Source organism: Bombus pyrosoma, linkage group LG9, assembly GCF_014825855.1.
Source record: "Bombus pyrosoma isolate SC7728 linkage group LG9, ASM1482585v1, whole genome shotgun sequence".
Lineage (NCBI taxonomy): Eukaryota > Metazoa > Arthropoda > Insecta > Hymenoptera > Apidae > Bombus > Bombus pyrosoma.
Window position 1 is genome coordinate 9,629,278 of NC_057778.1, and position 15,330 is coordinate 9,644,607.

Consider the following 15,330-nt stretch of genomic DNA (forward strand, 5'->3'; position numbering starts at 1 on the left):
TGTTACATATTAGTTAAAAAATATTTGTAAAATGTAGCAGTAGTTGTAGAAAATTTCCTTTTGTCATCTTAATTGTTAAAAATAAATGATTATGTAAGTGAAAATAATACAAAAAGAGCAAAAACGAAGGAAATTATATGTTTAAATGATATACATACATCGCAAACAGAAAAAGAGATATTGTATATTAAATTTTGCGGTCGAAAACTATTTTTTAGAGAACAATGATTTAGATTTAAAATACCAAAAAAATTGAGACTATATTTTTGAAGAATATTAAAGTTAGAAAAAGATATTATATATATATACAACTGGTGACAAGTTCAAACCTTTCGGTACCCCGTCGACCAGTATAAATAGTCGACCATATCCTCCAGACACAGTCAGTCGCGCGAATCAATATCATTATCGAGTCAGTCAGTCAGTCAGTCGCGCGATTCAATATCAGTATTAAGTCAGTCAGTCAGTCAGTCGAGCGAATAAGTACAACGAATCAGTCTATCGAATCAGTATAACAATTAATAGCAGTACCGCAGTATCGCGTAATCTTATAACGAATATCATCAAGCGAGCAACGCTTGCGATTAACTTTGTATTCTACACTTTAAAATATCTGTAAATATAGTTAATCGAATTAATTCGTCTCCTTATTACTTTAACCAACAACACGTTTCATCGCGTCCACCACAAAACTTCATCATGATTATTTTTTTCTAATACATACCATTTGGAAAATAACAAGAAAAAAGCTGGCTAATAAATCCGTGAAAATTTAGCTTAGACATAAAATAAGTAGATGCGTGTAAGCCTTTAGATATACCAGTATTCTCAAACAAGTTTCGGAATGAGCAGAGATTAGGAAAATATGTAATGCAAATCATCTATCCGGAATGTGAAGATGAATAATAATCAAAAATATGTATATACATATATAATATCTCACATTTACATAAACATATACAGAACAATATTTTTTTGTATTCAACTCCTAAAAACCACTATGGTGTATGTTTCTGTTCTATACGCAATGAAAAATAAATAATAGACGATCCGATATATCTGTGAATTTTACAACCATCCATCAGCTTGATAAAGGAAGTGTTACGAAAAAAATATTTTAGTATACTTTTCAAAATGATAAACTATATCTCAAAACACTGAGAATTAAAATGGAGAGATAAAAAAATTAGACACTGTATAAAGTAATAAAATTATTAATTATTAAAGACATTCCTCGAGACCACGAGTGCTTCTCAGGAAACCCTGAAAATATCATTTTTCCTTCTTTTCGCAGATCGACATTTTTCCCATCACAATTGTTGAGAATAAAGAAAAATTGGCCACTGTTTGCCTTGACGCGTACACATTAAAAATGAGCAAGCTTGCCAGTTTGCTGACAAAACAATGTACGTATATATAGTTCAGTGAAGCTTGGTACAATTTTTCCTAGATCCTACACCAACGTATTTATGATCCTACTCGATATATATATACTCGTGATGCATAAATGCTTTAGCTGTACCCATTTTATACCAAACTATTAACACACATATCAGCAAAGGTTTATAGAAAGTATGTGGTTTGCTGTGACGGCAGTCAGGTGAGTACACAAGTTAGGGGAAGGTTCTTCGCGTCATTCGCATCCCCTGTGCTTGGTTTATAAATTCGTGCGTCGGTGCAACGCAGTGAGTCACGCGTCTGATACGGGGACAGGATTTTCTGTGTCTTCAGGTCAGACCAGTAGTACGCGTAGCAGCATTTATGGAGAATATAAGAGGAAGTCTTTTTAGTAGGTTGACATTAGCATTTTGCAGTTCCCCATAATTCATATTATGCATAATATGCATAATCTGCCATTTCTGTCCTCCTTCGAAAAAAAAAACGATGCTAAGAAACATTTTGTAAATTGGTAATCGTGCATCGAGTTTTAATGTCTGACTCGTCTCTCAAACATCGACAATTATCTCAATCGTATTATAAACCATGAAGTCGGAACTATAATTTTTATAGCATCGCTTGTTACTAATTTATTATTGTCCAAGTAAAATAAAAATGTTAAATGTGAACAGAGTGCTTTCAATAATCATAGAATAGATACATAATAATCTTACAAACATTTTTTTGAAGAGATAATAGACACACACACATGTATCTTGATTTTTAATTTATATTAAAGAAAACACACAGAAATAGCTTTGAACGAAAATCTCACAAACGTCAATATAATCGAATCGGATTGGTACGAATTGGTACGTCTCACCTTCTGAAACCCAATGTCCTCTATTCATCATGAACCGGTCCACTCGTCCACTTTGTTTGACTGCGGGTAAATATCGTATCTTCTCTATGGAACTGTTCAGTACAAATACCAACTCATTAGCCACGACTATCGAAATACATAATTCACCGAAAAAGAGGAAATCACTTAAATCTTGTTTTAGATTCTAAAGACAGCGATGGGATACCTTTCGGTGCTACTAACAGTTGCAAATAACGAATGGACTTGTTCATTCGTAGTCGAGTTGCAAACTCATCTTTAGAATACGTACCCTGATCTGTACGATTGTTCATCTATAATTATTTGAGCGAAGTGTTATCACAGTTACGACATATCACGATACCGTATGTAAAACTTGAGCGTATTAAACGTTACAACACAAGACCAACCGAGAAAGTAAATATTCTCTACATCACAAAAAGAAAATTCGCGATATAAGCAAAAGTTTCGAGCTTCGAGTTCAGCTCGATTCGTGGCAAAGTTTCGTTTGCTGGCTGAAAGATAAAATAATTATCGAAGACAAAGTTTCACAGAGAAGACACACTATGGAAAATACAATTTTTATATTACGGTTCGTCAGCCCTCGATCTTATCGTCGGCTAACCGAAAGAGTTCGAAATTGCAAGGATTGTTTTGCTTCGCAAACTTCTAGATTGCGCCTATTAAAAGTTCCAAGAGAAAGGTTTCAACTTCACGATTGTGAATGCATAATGAACGGCACGAAAGGCCTGCGCGCAATCCGCAGGATCAGTTATAGAAATATCCCTGCTGAGGAAACAAATAGAACAGAGACGTCGCGTCGATTCAGTCCGAATTTAACCCTTTCAATCGGTGGAAAAATTTCAACTTTGAAATTCGCGACTCATTGACATTTTTCAAAAGATTCGTTTCAAGATTTATAAACTGTCGGAAATATAATTCAAGTAACACGATATCCACAGTCGTGGAAGATAAAAATTCGTTGTTCCTTTAAACGAATCATAGTATTTTATAATTCCAAGTACCGAATTCTAAATTTGATAACAACCCTTCTATAGTTCTATAGATAGAAATAAAATTGTAAATGTTCCGAACAATGTTCTTTTCGCAATGCGTTCAAGCTACGATATAAAGATTGTTTCTAATTATAATTGCTGATAATTGCAATATATTCGTAATTAGTACGTTTTCAAAATTACGTGAGGTAACGTTCGAAAGAAAAAATGGACTTTGCGATGGGATGGAATCGTTTCAACTTGACGTTACTCGGTGTTTGGCCAGAACCGAGAAAAGTATCAAGAGGATCACGATTGCTTTCGAATATAATATTCTGGTTTACGACTATTGTGACGTTTTCTTTCATCTGTGCACCACAAACAGCAAATCTGGTATTGAAATCGACTAATTTCAACGAAGTAATCGAAAATTTATCGATTAATATACCGATCGCCTTTGCATTGATTAAGCAGATCATTCTAAGATATTATAAGAAAGGTAACTATACCTATATATATATATATTTATATTTATATATATTTATTTATATATTTATTTTTCCAAATCTACCTAGTCAAAGAAATGAAGTCTAAACGGAGACTTATTTCACCCATGAAATATTCTAAGAAGTATTTTATGTAGCCGTATGAATGTGCATGCTATAGATTTTTACTAAATTTCTCATAAATATCCATAGTTAATTAATCTTTCAAGGTTCTAAATCAAGCTGATTTGATTTTATCCCTTTAAGTATCAATACGTAAAATCAATTATTCCGTATCAAGACTTAACTTCGAAATACGTACATGCGTATATCAAGTAGGTATATCAGGCCATACGTGAGCTAATCTAACTAGAAACAAAAAGGTCTAATTACGGATGCTTCACCTAATTACCTATTAATATTTTTTCTCAAACTTGTGACGATATTCACAAACGTAATATATATATAACAATTAATATCTGTTTAGCCTTAACGCTATTACTCAGCCAAATGTTCGACGACTGGACCGAGCCAATCGCAAATCAAGATCGTCAAACGATGTTAAAGAACGCGCGAATTAGTCGAATGATATCCATAGTCTGTTCCACTCTAACGTATTTCATGCTCTTCGCTTTTATATCGCTACAAATTTGGAGTAATATGCAAAGTGCGTCAGAAGTCGATCTAGGAGGACTCCTCCATCCAGCCACGTTCCCTTACGACACCAGCAAGAGTCCAAATTTCCAGATCACATGGCTGGGACAGTTTATGGGCACGATGTTAGCCGGGATATCCTATTCTTGCTTCGACACGTTCCTTGCGGTTCCTGTGTTACACTTGTGCGGTCAATTAACTGTTCTTAGAATGGCACTCGAGGATCTAGCTAACACGATGAAGAAGGACAATAATTACGCAAGGTTCCATGAACGACTGGGATACATTGTGAACAGGCACAATCTGTTATCTAGGTTGGTACAAACGATCTATTAGTGAACTAAAAATGTTTATTGAAATGTTTATTAAAATAGGTCTTAAAAGAAGATTTGTTTCTCTCGCCAATTATTTAAAAAAAAAGAAAGAAAAATAAATTAAGTGTTACTTAAAGAAAAGAAGATGTTAATAAATTTAGAAAAATGAAAAATGCAAAACGATAGTTTAATTAAATTAGGATTTAAAGAAGCATTTGTGATCCAAGGTTTGCCGTGATCGTGGAAGATTGCTTCAATCTCACGTTACTTGTTCAGACTATAATCTGCACTGCGATGTTTTGTCTTACTGGATATCGTATGATAACTGTATGCTGAAGTTAATATTACATTGATATTTTTCCGACGAGTCAAGAAATTGCTATATAATGTACATTCCGTTCCATTTTAGTCCGTAGATCAGGAGCAAGCGGACGTACGAATAGTTGGAATGATATTTTTCGTCATACACGTAATTTATACTATGCTGCATCTTTTCATTTATTGTTATATAGGAGAAATGCTACTAGGGGAAGTGAGTTATTTATATATAAATGGCAAATTTTGTTAAAGAACGAAATTTCAATTTCTTTCTTGCAAAAGTAACGCTCCAGACGCCCTAATACAAAATTTACTTTCAGAGTACCGGTGTTGGACAATCAGCATACGAGTGCGATTGGTATAATTTACCACCGAAGAACGCCATTTCACTAATTATCGTAATATGTCGCGCGAAAGTATCGTTTCAAATAACAGCTGGAAAATTCAGTCCCTTCTCCCTCGAACTCTTTAATGCTGTGAGTCAAACGATAATGAATCTAAATTATTTTCTAATGGATTTTTACACACATTTAGACATGGATCTGAAGAGTTGACAATGATATTTTGTTAGGTTCTAAAAACGTCTGCTGGATATCTTTCAGTATTGTTAGCCATGAAAGATTGACTGGTCGGAGAAAAGTAATATAATCGTATGGTTGAAATATATTGTTTCTTGTATATGGGAGAAAAAATAAAAAAAACACAGTAAACCGAATATTTTATAAAATTACGCTACATATTGAATAAATATTTTGATATCTGTTCAAAGGTTCATATTACCATTCATATAGCCCCATAAGAATGCTTTTTTTCCGAAGAAATTGCACAAACATTCGACGAATCTTTTGGCAGAACGATTAAAAAATTGAATTGGCCATAAAACTCACATTTAGTAGAGATAGCACGTCTTCCAAAGATTCTGCTTTTGGTTATTTCCTCGTCGTTTTCACTTCACCGTTTTAACTTACTGCAAGGAAAAAATATGAAATAAGAAATGCATCGTATATTATATATACTAAGATTATAAGAAAACAATGCTTTTGCTGTCATTAATATAAAAAAAATTGCACTTGCATAACATAACACAGAAAACCACAAGATACAGATAAAGAGCACGCGATATGTCGCGTTGAGCGATCTATACGTTGTATCACTGCAACGCACAGGGAAAGACTGCCCTTACACAGACTTCTGGAACTACCTAAACCCTAAGTGACAAATATGACAGAAGAAAGTTTGATACTGGACTATGTACTACATTAAAAGTATTGGCATTACTACATAACTACACATTTAAAAAATTCGCATAGAATAGAATTGAAATTTTTAATTACGTTATATTTCATTTTTATATATTAATCCTACAAATATAATATAATAAACATACCACATAAATGTAGCCGGTACAAATTTAATTCAATCTATTTCATAAACATAATTTTACAAACTATATATTTTATATTTTATAGAATTCCTGGGTTTTATATTCATCGAATAAACAAATTTCTTTGACAACGTCACCTTTTAGTAATAATTGTAATTATTCATAGATTATTTGCAAATTTTTTTTACTTGTGAATTTTGACACGTATCCATGAAAGGAACGTAGTATATACTGAGAGAGTTGCAAAAACGCAGGCATCACCTGCTTCTTTTTTATTTTCTCGTATCGTGGAAAAAGTTATGAATAATTACAAATGAATACATACTTGCAACAGCCAAACTGTAATGATAGATTCAACTTACTTCGACATAAAGTTGAAAATGACACTGTACTACATATTCATGAATAATTGATATCATAATGCGCATTCTGACTGCATGAAGGGGACGTGCGCTGAGAAAGACGACGGAATAGCTCCCAACGTAAGAACAGGTGGTTCAGTTATGGGAAAAAAGGCCTCTATGGATAACCAACAAGGTAATGTTACATATTGGTTAAAAAATATTTGTAAAATGTAACAGTAGTTGTAGAAAATTTTCTTTTGTCATCTTAGTTGTTAAAAATAAATGATTATGTAAGTGAAAATAATACAAAAAGAGCAAAGACGAAGGAAATTATATTTGTAAGTAATATACATACATCGCAAACAGAAAAAGAAATATTGTATATTAAATTTAGCGGTCGAAAACTATTTTTTAGTGAACAATGATTGAGATTTAAAATTCCAAAAAAATGGGGACTATATTTTTGAAGAATATTAACGTTAGAAAAAGATGTTATATATATATAATATTTATATTATTGGCATGCAGAATTATTTATTAAGCGTCTATTTATGATAGATAAAAACATAGATTTAAACTATGTGTACGGTTGGAACTATCACATGCTAAAGTTTATGGGTATCTGGCCGGAAGAGAGAAAATGGAACCGGCCTTCCAGTTATCACGTTCTGTTACCGTGTATCATGATGGTGTACTTCGCATGTGCTCCACAAACAATTAATCTTTTGTTAATCGCGGGTAACTCTAACTTGGTGATCGAGAATCTTTCGACTAATATTACTACCACGATTTCACTTATGAAGGCTATGGCTGTTTGGATCAAAGGCAAACGTAAGCATTTCAGAAAATTAACAAGTAAGGATTTATCATGTTTCTTTTCAGTAAGAATACTGCCAAATATAAACTATATAAATCTTATTCTATTATCTATCTACGTTATATTCTACAATATTCTTTAATCATATTCCAATTGTCAAATAAAACGGACTCTCAAGACGTACTCTATCTGCCATTTTCTCTTATTGCAAGCATTAAAGTTTTTGGTAAGGTGCATGGCTAATGACTGGAACATAACGACGAACAAAGCCGAACGAGAAACAATGGTGAACATCCGAAGGATCACTAGAAAGACTACAATAAGAAGCACGCTGATGGCCAACATTGTCCTTCTCGCTTTTGTGCCCGCACGATTGTTTAGTATGAGATACAGTGACAACATGCTGTTCTATCGTGGCTATTTCCCCTATAACATTACCATCAGTCCAAATTACGAATTGACAATGATCGGTCAATTCATGGCTACTTTTTATGCGGCCACTACGTACACAGCAGTAGATACTTTTGTCGTTCTGTTGATTTTTCATGTCTGTGGACAGCTTTCCAATTTGAGAGACGATTTAGGGAAGATTCATTCGTATGATAAGAAAGATGTAGAAAAGAAGTTGCAGAAAATTATTCAGAAGCATGAATATATTAATAGGTTCGTATTAAAAAAATTCATTCTTTTGTTGAAGATGGTAAAAAAGATGGCAGAAGCACAGTGAAGAGTATGAATTATAATAAGAAGAATAATGAAATATTAAGTAACGAAATTAGAATTCGAGAATTTAAAATCTTTCTAAGTCCATCTTTTACTTTCTTTGTTTTAACCCTTAAATGCATAATTTTGCCATCTGACAATTATTAATAATGTCGTATGCATATCTAAGATTCGCCAACAAGATAGAGAATTCTTTCAACATGATGCTCCTCCTTCAAATGCTGAGTAGCACCATTCAGATATGCTCTCAGTCTTACCAAGTCATTATGGTACGAAGAAAAGCATACCTTTTCCAAATGTATATCGTACTAAAGTATCAACAAATTTTCTAAAATAAATACATCATCTTTGACATCATTTAATTTATAGTCATTTGGAGAGGAAGAGATGGAATACATGATTTTGCAACTTTCGTTTCTGCTGATATACGTAGTTTATGTGATGTTGCATTTGTTCCTATATTGTTACATGGGCGAAAAGCTAACTTCCGAGGTACCTTTTATGAAAGAAAAATTAATTAATCGATGTTTTCGATAATTAAAATTTGCAATTTTTTTCAGAGTACAGAAATTGCTAACACGGCGTACAATGCCGAATGGTACAATTTACCTCCCAGGAATGCAAGATGGCTTCTAATTATCATGTGTCGTGCCAGGGCTTCGCCTTTAAAAATTACAGCAGGCAGATTTTGTTCCTTTACTTTAGTGCTATTCTCTCAGGTAAGCGTGAACGAGTCATAATACAATTTACTTTAAGATGTGTTATAACGCAAGCGTGTCATTAGCAGAACTGAAATGTGCATTCGATAAATTCGTGATGATATGCGCTTTCGTATGAGACAAAAAAACGTACAGCATTCTGCTTCAAAAACTGGAGGTCACTCTCGTTTCTTGAAAAATACTGAAAATATTAAAAATTGTTATATGCTATTATACTGGTCATGGGAAACTATAAAACTTTTTCCTCGACCACTTTTTTCTATATGCAATTTACAAGAAAAACACAGGCTAATAAATTCGTAAACGCCCTATACATTTAAGATTCAGTTCAGATATAAGATAAGATGTATGTATATGTTTAAGATAGAAATATAAATTGGTGAAAGTCTTTAGGTAGAACAATATTCTAAAAGAAATACGAGAATGTATAGGAGTTAGAAAAACACGTAATCCAAACCCTTCATCTGGGCTGTAAAAACGAATAATAATATAAAAAGGAACAATATACATATGTGACATTTCACATTTACATAAACATATACAGAGCAACTTCTTTTTCTTGTGTTTAGGTCTTAAAAACCTCGATGGGATATGTTTCTGTTCTACACGCAATGAAAAATAAATAATAGACGATCCAATATATCTGTGAATTTTACAACCATCCATCAGCTTGATAAAAGAAGTATTACGAAAAGAATATTTTAATATATTCCTCTAAAGGCAATAAATTATGCCTCAAAGCAACAAGAAGTAAAAAGACGAGATGAAAAATTAGACAGTGTAAAGAGTAATAAAATTATTAATTACTAACAAGATTCCTCGAGACCACGAATATTTCTGACGAAACATTTTTCTTTCTTTTTGTATTCATTTTTCTCTACATCGACATTTTTCCTTTTTTTCTTTTTGCTTTGAGTGCATAATACTTGAGCAGCTTTAAACTTATTTCTAGTTGACTACTTACAGACGACCCGCAGACACGCTGTTGATGAATATTTAACCAGTCTACGAACCGTAACCGCAGCTGGTACTTCTGTTACAAGTGTTGCTCGTGTTAGGTATCATCATTGTCCACTGTTATTTTCCCTATTTCTCGTCGATTATGCGCTCCTTTTGAAGTGGAAACTTGGACATATTGCGAATGGATGACAGTTAGTATACCATCACGAGTAGCTGCAATAAAAAGCAATGGTGTTACTGTTATTATACTATAATATAAAAATAATATAAATAATACAATTATGCTAAAATATAATATAATGAATCATCAAGAAAACTCTGAATCAATAGCCCGCGAATTTTTTAGCATATTCATATTTCCATGAACATCATTTAAGGAAATAGGACTTGGATAAAAATTGTTTTATTTTCTGGATATTATAAAAAATACTGTACTGTATCACGTGCATTTTGTGTAATTTTTCATTTCCAAAATTTCCATAAATTCATGGAAAACTGCAATCTGTTAATCAGTAAAAATTATTTATCCGTGTAGAATAACGATTAAAAATACATGGAAGAAAATTTGTAGAAGTTATTTGAAAGAATTTTCACCGTTTATTTCCGTCAACGTTGACGAATGAAAGTTCGCGTGGTACGTGGCTAATAAACGTTATTAACAATTGTGTATGGAACACCATCACAATGGGTGAAAACAAAGAGAGATTGGCCATAGTTTTCTTTGATGCGCGCAGATAAAAAATAAACGAGCTGTACGGTTTACTGGCAACAGAAAACGCCAGCTTATAAAAATCACCGCTCCCATCGTCTGCGACGTTACTTTAGTTCTTCTCATGTCGCGAAGTACACGTCTTTTCTCCTACACGAGAATTTACAATAATTTTTTCTTTTTACAATGTTCCTACGATACGATAAATAATTTCGATTATAATTAATACTTGATTTATTTCGTGAGATACTTTTAGTTTGACCAAAAAGTCCAGTCTGTTGTGTACATGGTGAGAAATTAAATTAAGTTGGCAGAAAATGATGTTAAATGCGAAGATTTTGATTATCGTGGGATTAGTGAGTTATGGGGTTATTGCTAGAAACATGGAAGGCAATAAAGAGCTTCTTAAGGAACCAAGTAATAAGAAGCATGGAGTTTCTATGTTGATGGAAATAGCGAAGGAGCTTGTACAAAGATCCTCGACTAGTAGTCAGGTATGTCATCATATAATAATATATTATAAATATAATAGTGAATTATATTTATTATGTACACATTTAATATCGTATACAAGGTGTTTCTCGCACTTTAGCTTATGCCAAATACATTTATATTCAATTTAAGAAATTTCGCCTCTGCTTTAGAAGCAAACACATATACCTCGTGTTACACTATGCGAAATTATTTAATTTTAATTCGTGAAATACTCGTCTACATAGTTTCAACATTTTTGATTAGAAATATCTTATATAGTAGCATAATAATGATAGCAGAAATTATTACAAAATTGAACATACTGAAGTAATTTTCTCGGAAATTATAAAATAAAAGATTTAAGAATAAATGAAGTATTAATTTTTGACGATACAATTGTTACAGATATTGAATCTGAATTTATCAAATTTGTTATTACTTTTGGTATTGAAAGCAGTCGTATTTGGAGCAGGATATCTAGGCCATCATGGTTACAAAGGACGTGACTTAGAAGAAGGTGTATTTTATCGAAACAGTTATCAAAATTAAACAATGTTTTCATATATTTAGATATACGAAATATTGAAAATAATAATATACTTCCAGAAAACGTGGTATCTGAAGCTGAAGTTACGTTGGCATTAGGATACTTAATGGGAGATACCTGTCTATATAGAGCAGCTTGTGAAGAACCTCACGTCGCGAAAGAATATCTAGGAGCTGCAGAAATGATCATCCAAACGATAAAATTGCTACCCCAGTACGTAATTTATAATAAATTTTGTTAAATATATCTTTTACTTCGCCTAGCACTAGATTATGAATTTTTATGCCTTTATGGAAAAAAGATACAAAGAATAAACAGAATGCATATAATATTCAAAAATGTATAAAATATACAAAGTAGAGTATTTTTTATAAATAATATTTAGTACATGAAATAAATCTCTACTCAGGTCCCATTTCTTTCATTGTATTCATAAAGGCATAAATGTACATAAATATTCGCAGTTTACAATTCTTAAAAATAGCTGTATCTACTTTTCAGAGGTTCGTCGATTGAAGGGAAGTATGAGCAAATAATGGCGGAATTCCGAAAAGCTATCGAACATGGTGTTGCGGGTAATTGCCCGCCTCAATATACTTGCAAGAAAGAGAGTATTAAGAATTTTTTGAAGGAAGAGGGGAAATGAAAATATGCTGAATTAATAGTTAACACTCTGGAAGAACCTATAGTATTTGTTGGATGCTTGCAAAAATAAATTGTACGCTTCTAAATGACTCCTTTAATTTTTTACAATTATTACATTTGTCCATAGAGCTCTCTTTTGTTATTCGTCAATTTAATTAGTGTCAATTAAAAAAATTAACTTCTATCAATTATCCTTTTTTAAACAAATTGATCATTTTTCTAGTAACGTCATAAGTTACAATAAGTGTTAGGCTTTATATGATTAATTTCTGACAATGTAAAAACCGAAGTACTTAGGTGCACCAAGAATTGAACTTGAAATATTTGGATTGTGCAGAAAAATTTTATTTTATTAGTCTAAACACTTAATCCACAATACTTTGACCTTTTTCATCTCTATATTACCTACATATTTTAAATATAATATATAGTATACTTCAATTGTTGTAATTTAATTTGTATATATTTGATATGCTGTTATATATAGTAATATCCCTTCCCTTCTCACCTCAAACTATAAGCTAAATCATTTCAGAAAACGTCTAATTTGATATTTCTTTTGTGTAACATTATCATTATACATATAGATATATCTAGAATTTTATGATTCATGTATCATAAAGCTTGAAGTACTAAAACAATATGCACGCAGTATATCTGCATAATTTTAACATACTACATATTTAGTTACCTGTTTCTTCCTCCAAAGCTGTCAAGAATCTTACTTCGCAGTTTCAAATTCGTATTCATATGCGCCATCTTGATGTTTTGTAGCATTCCTTTCCTAGAAATGATTTAATTTTTACTGAAAAAACGTAAAAACAGTGGTATCTGATAAAATATGCATTATCTTAAACATAACGAGATACTTAATTAAAACGTTAAACGTTGATTTACCTAATTTTTCCTATTTTATTCCACTTTTACGACGAAGAAATAACACGTCAATGTCACAGTCGTTCAAAAACTAAAAGCTTTCGTATTCGCCACCAGACGTCAGTTCTGCAGTTTGACAACTAACCTATCCTGATGATGCATACAGCACTGACGATCAAGTTTTGATTTTCGCCTATTCACGCCGTTTGAGCGTATAAACAATTTTTGCCTGTAATAGTATTACAGTACTTATAACTACGATTGACTAAAGAATGAGTTCCATAGGCACAGGGGTAAATATATAGTGTATTAATTTGAAAGGAACTGTGATAATCCATTAGTTATGAACAATAATAAAATATAACCTCCTTCTGATTTTCAGTATGATTTGTCTGCTTCCCAATTTTCACCTGACGGACGTGTGTTTCAAGTGGAATATGCACAAAAAGCCGTCGAAAATGGAGGGTGAGTGTTAAAATAATTTTATTTGTCAGTTTATCCTAAAAATATTTTTTGCGAATTTGGTTATCTACACCATTCGCAAGATTTCAAAGATACTGCAGTGACACAGAGAGTTTTCAATAATTTATAAACTTTTGTTATAGTTCAAAATATTTATTTGGAAATTATATTCCTTTGATTACAGAACAGTTATAGGATTAAGAGGAAAAGATGGCATTGTATTTGCTGTAGAAAAGATAGTTACTTCCAAGCTCTATGAGGTTGGCACAAATAAAAGAATATTCAATATAGACAAACATCTTGGTATGGCAGTTTCTGGTTTGATATCCGATGCCAGACAGATCGTAGAGATCGCTAGATCCGAAGCATCTAGCTACAAATCCCAATATGGAATTGGTATTCCTCTGAAATACTTAAATGAAAGAGTTTCCATGTACATGCATGCGTATACTTTATATTCGGCAGTCAGGCCATATGGCTGTTCTGTAATACTTGGTGCGTATGAACACGATGGTCCGACTATGTATATGATAGATCCTTCTGGAGTTTCATACGGGTACTATGGTTGTGCTGTTGGTAAGTATTAATATATGTGATATGTCCATTTTAAATATATACATATGATTATTTCTATAAATATCAGAAATGTAAAAAAATATTTTATAGATATTTCGACTTTTTTCACATTATTAGTTAAAGAAATTTCACTTTTTTTAGATGGAGTTATACGTTTTCTCATACGTCATCGGATACAATTTTTAATTTTTTACAAAAAAATATTAAAATACTTTGGTCAAAAAATGATTAATTTGAAAGATATTTTGACTTTAATTTTGTAAAACTTATTGTGTGAAAGGCAAGGGAAGGTAACGCAACGTTTTTATGTTTATATTTTCCTTGCCTTCCATACGGTAAGTTTTACAAAAGTAAAGTTAAAATATCTTTCAAGCTAATCATTTTTCAATCAAGGTACCTTAATACATTTTTGTAGAGAATTAAAGTATGCATCGAATGGTGTATAAGAAATTGTATACCTTCATTCTAAAAAGTTATGTTATTGAAATCTCTGAAAAATAAAAAAGTGAAAAAAGAATCGATATATCTTATTAAGCTTTCCCCATGAAATCAAACAACTATCATCTGAAACATTTTTCGAATTTGATATTTATAGAAGTTAATCAGGTGTATATATTTAAAACGGACGTACTATATATTTAAATATATCATTCTATAGGCAAGGCAAAACAGTCTGCAAAGACGGAAATTGAAAAATTGAAGCTATCTGAAATGACTTGCAATGAATTAGTGAAAGAAGCAGCACGTATAATTTATCTTGTTCACGATGAATTAAAAGACAAGCAGTTTGAGCTTGAAATGAGCTGGGTTGGTAAACACACGAATGGAAGGCACGAGCGCATACCGGCGGATGTAAAAGCTGACGCTGAGGCAAAAGCGAAACAAGCAATGGCAGAAGATTCAGACAGTGACACAGAAGACATGTAAATTGACTCGATAGTCTTAAAGATACTTTTTATATTGTAAGTTATAATTTAAATACCTACAAATTACTGCAACAAATTTATTGTCACATTGATATAGTCGAATAAAGAATACTGTCTGTTGTTTATAAAATTGCACATTGTCTCT

General features: G+C 32.1%; 4 protein-coding genes across 4 annotated transcripts; all 4 read left to right on the forward strand.

Annotated features, from left to right (window-relative positions):
* Positions 1-2,372: 2,372 nt before the first annotated feature.
* Positions 2,373-5,666, forward strand: LOC122570855 (odorant receptor 13a-like). Its single transcript, XM_043733742.1, is given in 6 exon segments — positions 2,373-3,751; positions 4,225-4,705; positions 4,933-5,032; positions 5,115-5,237; positions 5,344-5,499; positions 5,595-5,666. Coding segments are annotated over 6 exon segments (1,203 nt in total). The 5' UTR covers positions 2,373-3,480.
* A 384-nt stretch (positions 5,667-6,050) lies between these two features.
* On the forward strand, positions 6,051-9,636 carry LOC122570525 (odorant receptor 4-like). Its single transcript, XM_043732935.1, has 6 exons — positions 6,051-7,582; positions 7,781-8,231; positions 8,461-8,560; positions 8,661-8,783; positions 8,852-9,010; positions 9,580-9,636. The coding sequence occupies exons 1-6, from the start codon at positions 7,303-7,305 to the stop codon at positions 9,634-9,636; spliced, it is 1,170 nt and encodes a 389-aa protein (XP_043588870.1). The 5' UTR covers positions 6,051-7,302.
* Positions 9,637-10,194: 558 nt separating this feature from the next.
* LOC122570529 lies at positions 10,195-12,729 on the forward strand. Its single transcript, XM_043732939.1, has 4 exons — positions 10,195-11,173; positions 11,559-11,670; positions 11,760-11,913; positions 12,202-12,729. The coding sequence occupies exons 1-4, from the start codon at positions 10,997-10,999 to the stop codon at positions 12,344-12,346; spliced, it is 588 nt and encodes a 195-aa protein (XP_043588874.1). The 5' UTR covers positions 10,195-10,996; the 3' UTR covers positions 12,347-12,729.
* Positions 12,730-13,354: 625 nt separating this feature from the next.
* Positions 13,355-15,320, forward strand: LOC122570528 (proteasome subunit alpha type-3). Its single transcript, XM_043732938.1, has 4 exons — positions 13,355-13,514; positions 13,604-13,686; positions 13,868-14,259; positions 14,918-15,320. Exons 1-4 carry the CDS (start codon positions 13,494-13,496, stop codon positions 15,184-15,186), a joined length of 765 nt encoding a protein of 254 aa, XP_043588873.1. The 5' UTR covers positions 13,355-13,493; the 3' UTR covers positions 15,187-15,320.
* The last annotated feature ends 10 nt before the right edge of the window (positions 15,321-15,330 follow it).